This window comes from Cervus elaphus, chromosome 18, assembly GCF_910594005.1.
Source record: "Cervus elaphus chromosome 18, mCerEla1.1, whole genome shotgun sequence".
Lineage (NCBI taxonomy): Eukaryota > Metazoa > Chordata > Mammalia > Artiodactyla > Cervidae > Cervus > Cervus elaphus.
The window spans coordinates 84,484,282-84,502,991 of NC_057832.1; the positions used below are offsets into that span (position 1 = coordinate 84,484,282).

The following is an 18,710-nucleotide window of genomic DNA, read 5'->3' on the forward strand; positions in this document are numbered from 1 at the left end:
AGGGGTGCCTCTCATTCTTAAGGTTTCCAAGATCACCGTTGTGCTGAAGGCTCCAACATCGTGCACGGTGACCTGTCCTCTCCTCCAAGCTCCAGACCCAGGAAGGAATGCCAATTGGGCACTTCCACCTGGCCATCCCACCCTGACCTGGATCCTCATGTTCTGTGCTAGACTCCAACCACCAGCCTCACTTGACAGACTGTGCTCTGAACTTCCGGGCAAAGGCCAGGGGCTCCGCAAATTCTATCAGGCACCCAGCATGACGTGCTGGAAATCCTGGGAGTCTTTGCTGCCTTGGACAAATCCTCTGAGACCAAAGGGCTGACTGCAGCTGAGAACCTGCTCCTCCCTCCCCGCTCCAGCCAGCCTCAAGTCACTGCAGGTTTCTCTTCCTCTGCATTTTCACTGATCCACCCAAGCTCTGGATTGCTGTACATGATGACTAGACCGTCTCTGAATCATCCCATCATTGAGTCAACTGCCACTCAGCAAGAACACATGGTGTATGGTGTTTAAGGCACCAGGTCAGATGCTGTGGGGATGCTAAGATGAAGGAGGCACGCGGACAGCTCTACCCAAGTCAGAGAATGGAAGGTCACAAAAAAAATGATCATTAAAGGGCTATGGAAATCCACACAAGGGAGGTATCACTTCCAGAGAGAGAGCGAGCTCTGAGACGTTTTACCGGAGCAGTGAGGACCATGTCAGGCTGCCCAGGAATTAGACAGGAAATGGAAGTGAGAAGGGGGTCACAGGGTCATAGTAAAGGCAGAAGAGAAGGCAGGCTAGTTAAAGGGGGTCCCATGGTCTGGGAATATTTTTAAAAGGTTGAGAGAGAAAAGCCACCAAAGAAGGAAAGTCAAAATTATAGAACAGAAGGGGTGGTTGATGATTGACAGAACTATTACTGAGCCAGGCTCTATGAGCTTAATATGAGTGCAAAGTTCCTACTCTTTCTGCACAATTTCCAAGACCATGAGCATTAGAGCAAGTCATGGGGCCTTCGGATAAGAGGGCAGAGGCACCAGAAAATGGTTAACAGAGGTCAACCCTGGGGTAGGGGAGGCTGGGGTTATGAGGTAGTGAGGAGACTCACTTTTTGACTATTTAACATTTTGTAGCTTTTGAGTTTTGTTCTAGGTCTGTGTGTTGACACTACTACAAAAATAAATTTTTTTAAAAAAACTTGTTTTTTGTTTTACATGTATATACATTCTTTTTTTATATTCTTTTCTATTATGGTTTATCACAGGAGATTGGATATAGTTCCCTGTGCTATACATTAGGACCTTGTTGTTTATCCATTCTAAATGTAATAGTTTGCATCTACCAACCCCAAACTCCCAGTCCATCTCTCCCTCCCCACTTCCCCCTTGGCAACCAGAAGTATGTTCTCTGTGTCAATGAGTCTCTTTCTGTTTTGTAGATAGGCTCATTTCTGCCATATTTTAGATTCCACATACAAGTGATATCATACAATATGTGTCTTTCTCTTTCTGATTTACTTCACTTTAGTATGACAATCTCTAGTTGTGTCTATGTTGTGGCAATGGCGTTATTTCCTTCTTCTTCTGGCTGAGTAGTATTCCACTGTATGCATGTACCACGTCTTCTTTATCCATTCATCTGTCAATGGACATTTAGGCTGCTTCCATGTTGTGCCTATTGTGAACAGTGCTGCTATGATCATAGAGGTACCTGTTTCTTTTAGAATTATATTTAAAAACTACTTTTTAAAGATGAATTTCAGTATAATGCTAGGAAGACTACAGCAGTTTGAGCATGTCAACAACCCCCCCTCTGAAGGGGATGAGAAAATAGGATTACAGTAGCTTGAGAAGACCTCAGGCGTTGTTTCGTTCTGAAAAAGTAAAAACTAAAGCAGCTGGAAATGCTGATGGGAAAGAACTAGCAGAAACAAGCTGAACAATGCAGCTGGTCAAAGAGGAATTCAGACAGGTGGTACAGAACCTGAACAGGTAGCAGAGTCTTCAGTTCTGAGTGTGGACAGTGTTCCTTGTCATGCCAGTAAACAAAGGATGTTGAGGCCACCAAGCCAGAAGCCTCTGAAGATGCCCACAATGGTGCCCCCTCAGGATGGGAAGGAGTAGGATACTGGTCTGGGATAGCTAAGGTGCATATCAAAAGAATGATTTCAATAATTCTAGACTCTTGCATCTTCTCATACACACAAAAGTGATAAATTCATTAATTTGAGATAACTGTTTTCCTTTAATTAATAGTAATCTTTTGATTACCTTCCAACTACCTGTTTTTTTGTTTTTTGTGTTTGTTTGCAAAAACTTCTATATATCCTTGGCGCGTCCCTTACCTCTTTAGAGCAGTCCCTCAGAGCTATAACAGAAGCTGCAGCCCAGGCTTAAGTTCTCAGTAAGTTTTCCCATAAAACATAATTCTCGACTTTGCATTTTTTTCAATTGACCCACATTCACAAGAAATATCTGGGATGCGATGCAGTAGGTCCTTTCCTGAAGTTTCATTCCCCTTTCTTCTTCCCAGATCCAGCTCTGGGGTAGAGGAGAAGATGCTCTAGCTGAGCCTGATTAGTCTAAGCTAGTTGGCAAAATCCTGGCTCCTCTGACACAGTAACTGGTCCAGGAACGGGCGTATGACCCAGATCTGGCCAATGAGGCCTAAAAAGGCACTTGGAACTTCAAGAAAGGAGGCTCCCACTCTTCTGGGAGAGCTGCAGGAATCCATCTCTTTCTCCCACTCAGAGTGGATGAGGATGCATGTAGCCCCAACCGCTGCTGGCAGCCATCCTATAGCCATGAGGGCCACTATCTCCCAGATGAAGCCAACATCTGGATGAGAGCAAAGAGATGAAAAGATCCTGGATCTTTGTTGAGATGGCTGAGCCACTGGATCAACCTGCTCTGGATCCTGCCCTCTATCTGGACTTCCAGCACAAAAACCACATTGAATTGGGATTTTCTTTACTCGCAGTCTGGAACTCTCTCACTGATAAACAAACCTTCCTCTAGGAAGAAAAACAAGACAGATGGGGAGGCAGAAATTGACAGAGATGATGTCTGATGGTTCCAATTTTTCTCCACAAAGTAAAAGGTGATCAGAAGCTAAGAGTAGAGTAAAAGGTGATCAGAAGCTAAGAGTAAAGTAAAAGGTGATCAGAAGCTAAGAGTGAGGAAGGAGCTGGGAGGAGTGAGGAAGACCAGACCTGGCTATTCAGGGCAGAGAGAAAGAGAGCTGTCTGGGGGCCAAGGAGGGGGCCTGGTGGGCATGCTGAGTACCCAGATGAGGGTTTTGAGAAGTTTGTCAGCTTCAAACTGTGCATGAAACTGTGCCACTCACCCAAGACCACCATCCTCTGGGCATGGTCTCTAGGCTGGCCATGCAGGATCAAGAGGACAAGGGGAAAGGAGCTGGGAGCATGAGCACAGTCATAGTGGAAGAGAGGACTCCAGGGTCTAGGCTGGACCTGAAGGGAGTGAAAGCAGAAAGGGCTGATTGGTCAGGAAAAAACAAAGGTACAAAGAAATGAGGCAGCTCGCTGGATTGCAGAACAGGTTCAGTGGAAGTGAGAATACAAGGAGCTGATGCAGAGGAAGAGCCTCATAAGCAGAGTTAATTGTCCCCAGAATGACATTAGGGCCCAGCAGCTGCCATGCTCCATTGTAGCCCGCTCCACCCCAGCCCACGAGTGTTGTTTCAGGATTAACTGAGGTAGATAAATTCTAATCTAACTGAAGCTGGACAGGCACAGATAAGAGCTCAGAGGGGCTGAATTCTTCCCCTATCACCAGAGCCGTGTGCGTGGCAGGATGCAGGGGACACGTTTTCAAGTTTGTGCTGGTGTTTCCGAAAGCTCTGGAGGGGAAGACGCTCTGTGAAGGAGAAATGAAGCATGCTGCAAGAAAAGCATCCTTAAATTGGTCCTCTTAGAGAGCTCACCTCTGTGTTCATCTTGGTCTCTTTCTGTAGAAGCTGTGAAAACAAAAGCAGAGTTTCAGGACCTTGGTGGCACTCGCCCCCAGCTCTGTGCAGACACCCTCCTTGATCACCTCCCTTCTCCCCCACTTCCTGTCCAATTGGCTCCATCTCCCTCAATGCCTTCATCACCTGTGCCATCCAGGGAGGGGACCCAGGTGTCTGATCTGAGGCAGGTACTCACTGGCCCACCCTGGGACATCACACCAGTACTGTTTCTCTAAAGGATACTGCCAACCTCTAAGGTTTTCTTCTATACTGCAAGGGATGCCTCTGTGTACTTTAAAGAATGATGCATTTCCCAAAGGTGGGGCTTGGAGAAGGTAGCTTCATGTCTACCCTTCTTTTATGGGGGCAAACAAGGCAGTAAGAAATATATACCTTCTGTTTTCCCTCCTCGCTGAGTTTCTCAGGGACTTGAATATGTTAAAAAATCAGGACTGATGCATACACACTACTATGTATAGGACAGATAACTACTAAGGACCTACTGTATAGCACAGGAAACTCTACTCAACATTCTGTAGTGACTTATATGAGAAAAGAATCTAAAAAAGAGTGGATATATGTGTATATATATTAATTGATTCACTTTGCTGTACACTTGAAACTAATACAATATTGTAAATGAACTATACTATAGTTATTTTTTTTAACTATAAAAGTTAAAAAAAAATAGCTCACTGGGCTACTCTGAAGCCTTGACATTAAGGAGGAGGAAGAAGGGAGGAGACAGGTGAGCAAGAGTCACAGGGAATAAGGAAAGAAAAAGAGAAGATGAGGGGAAACAAGAGAAGGGAAAGAAATAAGGAACTTGTGCAGAATAATGGGGTTCCAAAGTTTGGGGGTTCCAAACTTTAATGGACTCCTGGAGCTGCCTGTTGGAAATGTGCTTTTCTGGGTTGCACCCCCAGAGTTTCTACAGGGGAGGGAGGCTAAGAGTGTGCATTTTCGATAGGCATCTAGGAGACTATGCTCAGATGGTCAGAGAACCACTCTTGGAGAATCACTAGAATTGAGAGTAGAACTGATGGGTCCCAAAGAGTGAACATTCTCATTCATTTTCAGAGCAGTTAGAATTTTCACTTGATTTTAACTAAGATGGTGAGTGAGTGTGGGGGGACAGAAGTGATGGAGAAGGGACTTAGGAAGCCTCTCTAGCCCTTCCACCTGGGGTGAGGGGTTGTCCGGGATGCCAACAAAAAGGATGCTCCTGAGGAGCTGAGAAGGGGAAGGAGAGCCCTCCAGGGCCTCCAGAAAGGAAAGCTGAGGTAGCCCCTGTCCTTGGACCAGTCCTGCATTTGATTTTATTCTCTTTCAGAATATAAGAAGGGTTATGCATAGTGAAATGAACTGACTAGCAACAGCAAAAATAATACCCGTCTTTAAAGCCTTGACTCCTGGCAATCCTCAGATCACCTAGGCTGTGTGCTGAAAATAACTGGTTTTCTGTAATTCCCTTCCCTCCTCCCTTCCTGTTCCTCCTTCCTGCTTTGACAGTGGGTCTCATGACCCAAGCTAGTCAGCACACATGTTGTCTCTCCTTTGGCCATAACGGAAGCTTTTCAAGTTTCCTGGAAAATTTGAACAGAGGAACTTCTTAGAAATCAGACCCTAAAAAGCAGAGAGTGAATGATAAAGAGGGTGAGCTTTCTTCTCAGGTCCTCAGGAGTCAGTATGGGTGTGATGTCTTCTTGTTCATAAAATACCTCCAAAGAATGACCAAGACACTGATGGCAAAGCCAGAAAAAGCCATAACTAAGTCAAGGATGTGTGCAGGGCAATGGTCTGGACTACAGGGGCTCCCAGAGGAGCCGGCCCCACACAGAATCCTCTCCATCACTCTATGGCAAGTTACTTATACTGTTGAGAATGTTAGTGTGAGTGTCCCTTGGGGCTTACATGTGGGTGGGGAAGTCAGATAACAAAACACGAGGAGGTGGATAACAGTTGTGAGACGACTGGGTCAGCTACTTTATCTACATGAACCTAATCTTTAAAAACTGACAAAAAGGTCAATAATACTAACTCCACTTTATATATGAGGGACCTGAAGTTCAGGGTAGGTTAAAGCACTTGGCCTCACAGTCATTATGTTGTGATTCTGAGCTGTAACTTTCAGCTTCCTGGCTCTGGAGCCAAACCCAGAATGCTCCAGAGACCTTTCCAGGGCTGTCTGACACTCAGCCAGAGAGCTGTTATGATAAACAAGAGATATAGGGTTTGATCTGGCTTCAGTCATGGACTACTCAAGTGACCGGGGTCAAACAGGTTCCCCATATGTAGGCTGAATGGCTGGACTTCATCTCTAAGGTCTCTTCTAGCTCTGTAATGCTCTGATTCCCAAAAAAGGAAAATCTGGTGACTCCTGAAACAGTGCTCAACCTCAGTTGTGAAATGACTTTACCCAGATGTTTTATCAGACTGACAAAGATCAGAATGTTTGCCACAGAGGGTTAGTCAAATATCTTTGATTTTTTTTTTTTTTTTTGCCATGCCTTGCAGTTTGTAGGATCTTAGTTCCCCAACCAGAGATTGAACCCAAGGCCCCAGCAGTGAAAGTGCGGAGTCCTAACCACTAGACCACCAGCGAATTCCTTAACATCACTGGGGAACTATAGATAGGTATCTCCACAGACAGCAGTTTAGCAACATCTATTAAAATTCCACATGTGAGCAAATGCACTCTGACCTAGCAATTCTACTGCTCCCTCCTTTTTTTAATTATGAATTTTTTTTCAAGATTTAACAGTTAACTTACAGTGTTGTGTTAGTTTAAGGTGCACAGCAAAGTGATTCCATTATATATATCACACATACACATACATAATTTATATGTAATAGCCAAAACATGGAAGGAACCTAAATGTTCATCAACAGAGGAATGGATAAAGAAGATGTGGACATATACAATGGAATAATACTCAGCCATAAAAAGAATTGAAATAATGCCATTTGCAGCAACATGAATGGACCCAGAGATTATCATATTAAGTGAAGTAAGTCAAACAGAGAAAAATAAATACCATATAATATCATTTATATGTGGAATCTAAAAAATGATATGTGAACTTATTTACAAAACAGAAAAAAAACCCTTCAGAAATAGACTCACAGACACAGAAAACAAGCTTACAGTTACCAAAGGGGAAAGAGGGTGAGGGATAAATCAGCAGTTTGGGATTAACATATACACATGCCTATATATGAAACATAAATAAAGACCTACTGTATAGCATAGAGAACTATATTCAATATTTTGTAATAACCATTGCTTTCTATTTCTGTCTCTTGACCCCAAACCACATTCAGGAGAAATCATTAAATTGCCCCGAGTCCTTTGTCCTTTTTTTTCTTGAACTCTTTATTTTATATTGAAATATAGCTGATTAACAATGTTGTGATGGTTTCAGGTGGACACCAAAGGGTGAATCCTTTGTTCTTGTAGAAATACTACTATTGCTTGCCTTCCCTTTCTAGTAAGAACTTCCAGAAAAGCTTTCCTATAAAAAGTCTATTTTCCTATAAAAAGTCTGACTGTGCTTGTGATTGAATCAAATTGATAAATTAAATTAGGATTAATCATTCAGCCTTCCCACCCAGAAATATATGGTATGCCTCTGTAGGAGAAGCCACTTAAAGAAAACAAGAAAAGAATCTCAAGTTAGTTTTGAATTACTGCATAATTACAAATGAGTTTAGGCTGCAGTCGCTCACTAGAAAGTTAATGGAAAAAAGTCAACACTTCGGCATAAATAACCTGCTTAAAGCATTTTCAGGTAGGTAAGCCTCTCCTCAGATGTCCTGCAGCAGACAAGCTATCCTCAGGGAAATGGGGTTACAGATCTTCATACTAAGTGAAGTAAGTCAGAAAGAGAAAGACAAATACCACACGACATCACTTATATGTGGAGCCTAAAATATGACACAACATATGAACTTATCAGTTAAACAGAAACATACTCACAGACACAGAGAACAGATTTATGGTTGCCATGAGGGAGAGGGGGCAGGGAGAGATGGATTCGGAGTTTGGAATGAGCAGATGCAAGGTATTATATATAATGGATAAACAACAAGGTCCTACTGTATAGCACAGGGAACTATATTCAACATCCTGTGATAAACCATAAAGGAAAAGAATATGAAATAGAATGTATATGTATGTATAACTAAATTACTTTGCCATTGAGTAGAAATTAGCAAAATATTGTAAATCAACTATATTTCAAAAGAAATACATTTTTTAAATCAAAGGCCAGTTCTAGACCTGGCTTGGGTATCCACTAGTTGTGTGACTAAGGCCAGGGCACATGGTCTCTGAGCACCTTGAAAAAGGGGGGCAGATGAGTGTAAATGAACTTAGATGACCCCTAACACACTCTTTCAGTGCCGACATGCCATAAATTCTAACTCACTTCTATTTTTTGTTTCTTCTTTGGTTTAGCTTTCTTCATGTTTGGCTTGGTTACCTGGAGGTTATTAGCTTCTCTTGGGTTCACTTAGGGCTTCCCTTGTGGCTCAGCTGGTAAAGAATCTGCCTGCAACGCAGGAGACCTGGGTTTGATCCCTGAGTTGGGAAGATCCCCTGGAGAAGGGGAAGGCTACTCCAGTATTCTGGCCTGGAGAATTCCATGGACTGTATAGTCCATGGGGTCGCAAAGAGTCAGACACGACTCAGTGGGTTCACTTAGGGGCAGACAGACACAAGTAATTGAGGACAAGGCTCAGGTTATCAGATCTAGGGAAGCTGCTGCCCAGCTGTCCCGAGTCCCCGTCCCTCAGCAGGTAAAGCATTCCTCAGCACTCTGTCTGAACTTGTCACTGTCCTTCCCCTTTCAAAGTCCCTCCTACTTGCTCCATGACCCTCCTATTACTCCTAGTGGCCATTTCAAAACCTTCTCCCTTTTCACCGAGAGTGATCTTGATATTCAGTTCAGTTCAGTTCAGTCACTCAGTCAAGTCTGACTCTTTGCGACCCCATGGACTGCAGCACGCCAGGCCTCCTTGTCTATCGCCAACTCCCGGCGTTTACTCAAACTCATGTCCATTGAGTTGGTGATGCCATCCAGCCATCCCATCCTCTGTTGTCCCCTTCTCTTCCTGCCTTCAATCTTTCCCAGCATCAGGGTCTTTTCAAATGAGTCAGCTCTTCGCATCAGGTGGCCAAAGTATTGGAGCTTCAGCTTCAGCATCAATCCTTCCAATAAATACTCAGGACTGATTTCCTTTAGGGTGGACTGGTTGGATCTCCTTGCAGTCCAAGGGACTCTCAGGAGTCTTCTCCAACACCACAGTTCAAAAGCATCGATTCTTCGGCGTTCAGCTTTCTTTATAGTCCAACTTTCACATCCATACATGACTACTGGAAAAATCATAGCTTTGGCTAGACGGACCTTGATATAACAGGAAAGAAATGTTGTATCAGGAGTCAAAGCACTCTTACTAAGAATGAACAGCTGGTATCCTGTATTTAAACTTACAAGGGTGTGTCCATCCTTTTTAAAAGAGCAGCTTATTCACTCAAATAATTGCAACAATCTGAGTGTAATTCAATTTTAAAGGTGGGTTGAGAGCAGGGTATTCCGGGGCCCATACATGCTGTTAGGCACTGATACCCAAGAAAGTCCAGGTCAAAACCTTGGTCCCCTATTGCTGAGATTCTCAGATTTCAGATGAGAGAATTTAAAGCCCCCTTTCAAACTCTGAAGTATTATGATGTGGTTTCTATGATGATAAAAAAGTAAACAGTTAAGCTATAAGAACAATCATTCTGTACAAGACATATAGAAAATATCAAACTATTCAGGCACAAGCAAAGATATGTTTTAGTACACCAAACAACACAACTGAGTTGGAATATGGAGGATTAAAAAGCTTAAAGAAATCCTGCAATAAAGTTGACCAAGATGACGACATAGAAGGCTCCTGGCTCCCCTCCTGCTATGGATAACAGTTACAGTGGGAGCAGTCCCCTCTCAAAGAGATCCAGAAACTAGCTCAGGGACTCCTACACATCTGGTGAATAAGCAAATATTTCACATCAAAACAGGTAAGAAAGGTGGAGTCAAATGACAAGGTCCTACTGTATAGCACAGGGAATTATATTCAATATCCTGTGATAAACCATAATGGAAAAGAACGTATAAAAAAGGAATGTATATGTATGCATGATTGAGTCACTTTGCTGTATAGCAGAAATGAACACAATTAACACAATATTGTAAACCAACTAAATTTCAATTTAAGAAAAGATCTTTACAATGAACACTACAAGGGAATCCCCTGGCGATCCAATGGTTAGGACTCTGTGCTTTCACTGCCAACGGCCTGGATTTAATTCCTAGTCAGGGAACTAAGATCCCACAAGTCACATGGCATGGCCAGAAAAAAAAAGAAAAAAAACGATAAGACATTAATGAAAAGAATGGAAAAAGACACCAAAAAATGAAAAAAGATATTCTGTGCTCATGGATTGAAAGAATTAAAATTATTTATGTCCATATTACCCAAAGTGATCTACAGATTCAATGCAATCCTTATTAAAACTCCAATGGTATACTTCACAGAAATAGAAAAGCAACCCTAAATATTGTTTGGAACCACCTAAGATCAGAAACTGTAAATCTCCTGGAAGAATACATAAGGGGTAAGTAAACTCCTTAACTTTGGTCTTGGCAATGATTTTTTGGATTTGACACTAAAAACAAAGACGACAAAAGCAAAAATAAACAAGTCAGACTACAGGAAACTAAACAGCTTCTGCAAGGCAAAGGAGGCCATGGAATGGGAGAATATCTGCAAATCACATTATCTAATAAGGGGTCAATAACCAAAATATATGAGGAACTCCTACAACTCAATGGCAAAAAACCCCAAATGGGCCAATTTAAAATTGGGCAGAGAAACTTAATGAGCATCCTTCAAAAGACATACAAATGGTCAACAGGTACACAAAAGGCTTTCAGCATTCAACATCATTGATCATCAGGGAAATCAAAAAGAGAAATTATCTCACTAGTTAGTTTGGCCATCATCAGAAAAGAGAGAATGAATACTGGTTAGGATGTATAAAAAAGTGAAAGTTTGTGTACTGTTAATGGGAATGTAAACTGGTACAGCCACTATGGAAAACAATATGGAGATTCCTCAAGAAATTAAGAATAGAACCACTGTATGATCCAGCAATCCCACGTCTGGGTATACATCCAAAGGAAACAAAATAACCAAATAATTATCTCAAAGAGATATATATGTACTCCCATGTTCACTGCAGCATTATTTACAATAGCCAAGACCCAGAAACAACCTAAGTGTAGACAGATGAAAGAATAAAAATGTGATTCACATAGTCAGCCCTGCATACCTAAGGATGTGTAATGCACAGATAAGGAAACTATCTTCATTGTATTGCACCATTTTATACAAGGGACTTGAGGACCCAAAGATTTTGGTATCCATAGGTGCTCCTGGAGCCAGTGCCCTACAGATAGTGAGGGACAACTCTACATGGAATATTATTCAGCCTTAAAAAGGAAAGAAAATATTGTCATTTGTGACAACATAGGTGACTTCAGACAGCATTATGTTAAGTGAAATAAGCCAGGCAGAGAAAGACAACTAATGCATGGTATCACTTATATGTGGAATCTAAAAGAAATAACTCACAGAAAAATAGATTAGAAAACTGGTACCCAGTGTAGGGGAAATAGGGAGAGATAGGTAAAAAGGTACAAATTTTTAGGTACAACATGAATAAAGTCTGAGGATCTAATGTAAAACATAGTAACTACAGTTGATAGCAGTCATGTATGATTGAAATTTGCCAAGAGCAGAACCTAAATGTTCTCATCAAAACCAGTAAACGTGTACTAGTTTACTCCATGGAAAGAATACTTTCATAATGTTATCTGTATATCAAATCATCATACTATACACACTTTAAGTATCTTAGAATGTTTTTGTCAATTATACCTCAATAAAGCTGGAAAAAAAAATCCTGCCTTAGCTAAAACAACATGACTTGACATTACCACTTAAAACAGCCAGAGGTCAAAAGCAGCAGTGGCTACATGTGTATGTGTTTTCTTTTTCAAAAACATTTTTGCCTATCGCCATTTACTCCCACTGCAATCCTTAAGAAGTTAGAGCCCTCAAACTTTCATTCTGCAGAGACAGGAAAACTTTAAATCACTTGCTGCTGGTGATTCTCCATCTGCCCTCCTCCTCCCCACTCAAGAACTGGCTGACCTCCCTACGTTGCGTCTCTTGGCCTGCTTCACCCTCCAGCTTCCACTTGACACTGGCCAGAGAAGGAGATCAGAGGAGCAGAAAGGTGTAACACAGAACAAACCTGACTCCCAACTGGGTCACTCTGGATCTTACCTCTTTGCAAAACAATGTTGCCTCTAGCCTGAAATATGCAAGGCAGCACATTCTCAAGGCTCTGCCTCCCAGGCTTGTTCTTTCAAGGCCTAACAGTTTTCATTTCCATAAAGATAAAAAGTTGCACAACAGAGGACCACACTGGTCCTGTTGGAGGTTGACAGCAGACCTACAAGGACAGCTGCAAGAGCAAACGATTATCACATTCCCCTCCCTGGTCCAGACCGCACCAAGACTCCTGCAACAACTAGTTACACCCCTGCCTCCTTTGAAGCCTGAATTCTAACTCAGGGGTAAGATGGTTCCTTGGGACACTAGATTACCATCTTTTCTGTCTGCTGGGTTTCCAAAAAAAGTCACTGTATTTTGCCCCAACACCTCCTCTCTCGATTGAGTAGCCAGTCATGCAGCTGAGCAGTACAGGGTTTGGACAAAAGGAGAGGCTGGTGAACTTATCCCCAACATGTCCTGTCCCATCAGGCTGCTAATCCGGCAGTGGCTGACTTCTGCCAAGGCCCGCTGCAGCCCTGGAGGGCGAGCCCTCCTTGGGAGCTCCATCCCCACTCTCACCTCCAAGCTCTGGAACCACAGTCCATTCCCTGCCCCTTCAGACCAGGGAGGGGATGGCACGCCACCAACCCTCTTACCTGGGTGCCTTACTGTCATTTGTTGGTTCTGCGAAACCTTACCCCCTCTTCTGTAGAGGCCCTTCAAAAATGTCTTGCGTTTTTGTGGTTTTTTCCTTTTTCCATTCTAACCAATATACTTGCCCACCAAAATCTCACCGTAAATGAATGGTACAGCCAGGACTAAACAGCTTCCTTGGCTTAAACTATGCCTCTCTTTCCATCTTAGTCTTCTAAGCGCAAACTGGAATATGAACCTCTCTAGAGCATACCACGGAGAAGGCAATGGCAACCCACTCCAGTACTCTTGCCTGGAAAATCCTATGGACGGAGGAGCCTGGTAGGCTGCAGTCCATGGGGTCGCGAAGAGTCAGACACGACTGAGCGACTTCCCTTTCACTTTTCACTTTCATGCATTGGAGAAGGAAATGGCAACCCACCCCGGTGTTCTTGCCTGGAGAATCCCAGGGAAGGGGGAGCCTGGTGGGCTTCTGTCTATGGGGTCGCACAGAGTCGGACAGGACTGAAGCGACTTAGCAGCAGCAGCAGCAGCAGAGCATACCATGAATAATATGGCAATTTCTGTTAACCCAATGGTCTCAATCAACATTTCTGATTGTTAGAATTAGAAGGAAGGAGTGAGCCAGTATGCTGTTAACCATACTCTAATGCACGGGACAGCCTCACACAACAAAGAGTTCAGTTCAGTCGCTCAGTCGTGTCTGACTCTTTGCGACCCCATGAATCGCAGCATGCCAGGCCTCCCTATCCATCACCAACTCCCGGAGTTTACTCAAACTCATGCCCATCGAGTCGGTGATGCCATCCAGCCATCTCATCCTCTGTCGTCCCCTTCTCCTCCTGCCCCCAATCCCTCCCAGCATCAGGGTCTTTTCCAATGAGTCAACTCTTCTCATGAGGTGGCCAAAGTATTGGAGTTTCAGCTTCAGCATCAGTCCTTCCAATGAACACCCAGGACTTATCTCCTTTAGGATGGTTATCCAGCCCCAAATATCAACAGTTCCGAGGTTGATTACTCCTCCTGCAGAATGACCCACAGCTGTGACTTTCCTCCTCTCTGAAATGCTCTCTGATGCCTATACCCACTGCTCTCAAGCCAGGCCACTGGCAGAATTATGTTGCGTCCTGCCCCAGGCCACAGGTGTCTTGCACCAAGGCCTCAGAAGTGGAGCCCAGAACCCAGGTCACCTGCAAAGCTGATTGAGCCCCTTTGTAACTGATGCCCAAAGCCCCTGATATCACTGACAAGCTTCCTGACTCCCAATTAGGCAAAGATGCCCACTCCTGTAAACACACTATAGTGCCCCAACCAATCACCTACTGCCAACCTTTCAGCAGGAATTTTCTTTTGCCTTGAGGTTATAAAAATTGGCTATTAACTCATGAAAACTGTTGGCTTTCCATGGTCTGTCAGGAGGTTGGCCCACTGTGCTCACATTATCTCTGCCCACATTATCTCTGCTCTTTGTTCTTAATAAACTCATTCCCTTCTGAAATGCTCTATGTATCGAAATTCTTTTCCAACCTGTGTTCAGACTGACTCAACAAAGAATGGGGGAAGGATTAGTGAGATGGTGACCTTCTCAGACAGGGCCAGGTGCTGGCCTGAGAGGTCCAAGAGTTAAGGTAAAAGTGACCTTTCCCCTTAGGCTGAATTTTCCTTTCTTGAAGGGAGCTGATACTTTGGGGCCTACCAAGGAAAATAAAATGACTACATGGGGCAAAAGTCTGGAAAAATACACATCAAAATATTAATTGTTAATATGTCTCTGAGTGGTAGAATTTTTAGTGATTTCTTTGTGGTTATGTATATATTTTAAATTTTGTGGGACTTCCCTGATGGTCCAGTGGTTAAGAATCCACCTTTCAATGCATGGGATATAGGTTCGATCCCTGGTCAGGGAACCAAGATTTCACATGCCACGTGGCAACTAAGCAACGAAGACCCAGCGCAGCCCAAAAAAGTTAATAAAATAAATTTTGTTAAAAAGGTTAACATTTATATAATTATTTAAAACTCTAAAAAGAAGCTATTATGCCATATTCACTGACTCCATCCCTCCCAGTCCCAGTTCCTCAAGTGCACAGACTTTCACATGGCAATATATCAGGGTGCTTTAATAATGAAAACCAGAAAATTGTCTTTACAGCCAGTTATAAGGAATGACTCTACTTCCTTCAAGGTCATTCATATTTGAGGAATGATTGAAGTATTCTTTACTTTCAAATGACATGTACTTATGCAACTGACCAAGGTTACTTCCCTAGAGGCAAATTTGAGACTCAGCACAAAAGCAAAATAGACGTGCACTGTCCTATATGGTAGCCACTGTAGGCTGGCTAATTTGTTTCCGACGTGTCTCTCTGCAACCCTATGGACTATAGCCCACCAAGCTCCTCTGTCCACAAGATTCCCCAGGCAAGAATACTGGAGTGGGTTGCCATTTCCTTCTCCAGGGGATCTTCCTGACTCAGGAATCAAACATGCGTCTCCTGAGGCTCCTGCATTGCAGGCAGATTCTTTACTGCTTGAGCCATCAAGGAAGCCCCAAGGTAGCCATTCAGTTCAGTTCAGTTCAGTTCAGTCGCTCAGTCATGTCCGACTCTTTGTGACCCCATGAATTGCACGCCAGGCCTCCCTGTCCATCACCAACTCCCAGAGTTTACTCAAACTCATGTCCATCAAGTCGGTGACGCCATCCAGCCATCTCATCCTCTGCCGTCCCCTTCTCTTCCTGCCCCCAATCCCTCCCAGCATCAGAATCTTTTCCAATGAGTCAGCTCTTCGCTAGACACACACTATTTTTTTTAATTGAAGTATAGTAGATTTACAGTGTGCCAATCTCTGCTATATAGCAAAGTGACTCAGTTACACACATATTAAATATTCTTTTTAAAACATTCTTTTCCGTTACAGCTTATCCAGGAGATTGGCTATAGTTCCCTGTGCTATACATTAGGACCTTGCTGTTTATCCATTCTAAATGTACTATTTTGCATCTACCAACCCCAAACTCCCAGTCCATCCCTATCCCTTCCCCCTCTCCCCCTTGGCCACCACAAGTCTGTCCTCTATGTCTGTGAGTCTATTTCTGTTTTGTAGATAGGTTCATTTGTGCTATATTTTAGATTCCACATATTAGTCATATCATATGGTATTTCTCATTCTTACTTAGTATGATAATCTCTAGCTGCATCTGTGTTTCCTTTTTTGTGGCTGAGTTAATACTCCACTGTTTATATGTATCTCATCTTATTTATCCATCTGTCACTGGACATTTATGTTGTTTCCATGTTTGGCTGTTGTGAATAGTGCTGCTATGAACATCGGGGTGCATGTTTCTTTTAGAATTATAGTTTTCTCGGGGTATAGGTCCAGGAGTGGGATGGCTGGATCCTTTGGTAATTTTTAGTTTTCTGAGGAACCTCCATACTGTTTAACAAACAGATATACACTATTTAAATGTAAATTAATTAAATATAGAACATTTCCATTTTCACAGCAAGTTCACACTTTATTTTTTCCCCCTGGACTTAACTTTCTCTCTTACATTATCTTTGCTCCCGTATCTGGGTTACATTTATTTTCTGCTGACTTGCTTCGCCTGTACGTGATTTTGTTGCAAACCACCCTAGTTCCTTTGTGGGACGATTCAGGATATCAGTACTTTTAAATATTTGTGTCGAGAGAACCTTATTGTTGCTGGGAGCTCCGCCTTAGTTTTTCTAGCGTGCACTTAAATCACGTAACCCTCAGAACGACGTCTGAAGTGCTAAGAGTTTCCAAAGAGGAAAGCGCAGTCAGGAGAGGCTAAGTGACCTGCGGAGGATACATACCAAGGAGCAGAACCCCAGGCCGGCGGGTCCCTGTAGTCCCAGCCGGCCGAGTTCTCACCCCCGCTGGAGATGCCGAGCAGAGCCGCTCGCTCACCCTGCCGCCCCACTACGCCGCATAGCCTGAAACACTGGCTGAATACCTCTACATAAAAACCGAAACCATCACCATTTTACAAATGAAATAGGGATGAAATGTTCTTAATACTCGGCCTTTGTTTATTTGACTCGGGCCCTCCCCAAGGAGCCCGTAGCGATCGCCCGCCAGCCGAGTCTCGCTTGCACCGGTTCCCCGCCGGTCGGGGCGAGGTGGGCGGCGCCGAGAGCTGTGGGCCGGTGGCCGGTCAGGCGCTGGGTCTCCCGCGCGCCTCGGTTTTCAAGCTCCTTCTGGAGGGTTTCAGAAAAGCTTGATCCCGATCCCCCCGCGCGCCTTACCTGCCGCTGGGCACAAAGCTGAAGCTCTCCGAGCCACCTCCCAGCTCCGTGCCACCACCCGCCCTACGAACCCCAGGAGCGCGGCTGGGATTGGCTGCCGAGTCGGAGGGACGGGAGAGGCCCGCGGAGGAAGGAGGAGGAGAGACCGGGCGGGGTGGGGAGTGTGTGGGGAAGGGGTCCCGCCTACGCCTCCTCCCCCGAGGGCGCAGCCCCAGCACTCTGCTAGATTACCCGAGCTGCGGGACTGGCTGTGAACTTGTCCAGGCGGCAGTCTTCAGCCCAGCTCCTGCCCTGTCCCTTGCGCCTTGCTTGGCGGCGCCAGTGGGCCGAGGGCGCGCATCCGCAGGGGAGCGGGGAGCCCTAGGCTCATGCCCCGGGCCCGCAGAGTGTCTGGGGCTGTGCACCGTGTGCCCCATCTCTAGTGGGGGGCATCGGAGCCCCCTCCTCTGCCCCACTCCCGCCACGGGAACCCTCTGGATCCTTTTTGGGTTAGTAGCTCCGACCCTGGTGGAACAACCAGGGGAGGCCTTTTTTTTTTTTTCTCCTCTGCGTGTATGTTGAAATACCTGTAACATAAAATTTCCATCTTAACCATTTTTAAGTGTATACAGTTCAGTGGTATCAAATACATTTACTTAGTTGTGCAAAAACACCACTATCCATATCTGTAACTGTTTTCATCTTGTGAAACTGAAGCTCTAGACCCATAAAACAATGACTCCTTGGTTATTTCTTGCCCCCGAGCCCTGGTAAGCACCATTCTACTTTCTTGTGTTTATGATTTTGACTGCTGTATCTCGTATAAAGAAAGCTGAGCGCTGAAGAATTGATGCTTTTGAACTGTGGTGTTGGAGAAGACTCTTGACAGTTCCTTAGACTGCAAGGAGATCCAACCAGTCCATCCTAGAGGAGATCAGTCCTGGGTATTTATTGGTAGGACTGATTTTGAAGTTGAATACTTCAAATATTCTTTTGAATATTTTGGCCACAGGTGCCAATACTGTGGCCACCTGATGAGAAGAGCTGACTCGTTTGAAAAGACCCTGATGCTGGGAAAGACCGAGGGCAAGAGGAGAAGGGGACGACAGAGGATGAGATGGTTGGATGGCATCACCGACTCAATGGACATGGGTTTGGGTGGACTCCGGGAGTTGGTGATGGACAGGGAGGCCTGGTGTGCTGCAATTCATGGGGTCGCAAAGAGTCGGACACGACTGAGCAACTGAATTGAACTGAACTGATCTCGAATATGTGGAATCATACATTATCTTTTTCTGACTGGCTTATCTCATTTAGCATAATGACCCAAGAGTCATCCATGTTGTAACATATTGCACAATGTGCTTCCTTTTTAAGACTGAACAATATTCCATTGAATGTATAATATATTCACATTTTGCTTATCTGTTCATCCACTGATGCACACGACTTGCTTTGTTG

At 44.1% G+C, this 18,710-nt stretch overlaps 1 protein-coding gene across 1 annotated transcript in view; it reads right to left on the reverse strand.

Moving 5' to 3' along the window:
- The window catches only part of BLVRA (biliverdin reductase A), a 47,089-nt gene extending 29,691 nt beyond the window's left edge, over nucleotides 1-17,398 (reverse strand). Inside the window, exons 1-2 of the mRNA XM_043872573.1 lie at nucleotides 17,271-17,398; nucleotides 3,934-3,966 (exon numbers count right to left, since the gene is read on the reverse strand). Coding sequence (XP_043728508.1) covers nucleotides 3,934-3,945 — 12 coding nt within the window. The 5' untranslated portion in view covers nucleotides 3,946-3,966; nucleotides 17,271-17,398. The remainder of the gene's footprint in view (nucleotides 1-3,933; nucleotides 3,967-17,270) is intronic.
- Nucleotides 17,399-18,710: the final 1,312 nt, after the last annotated feature.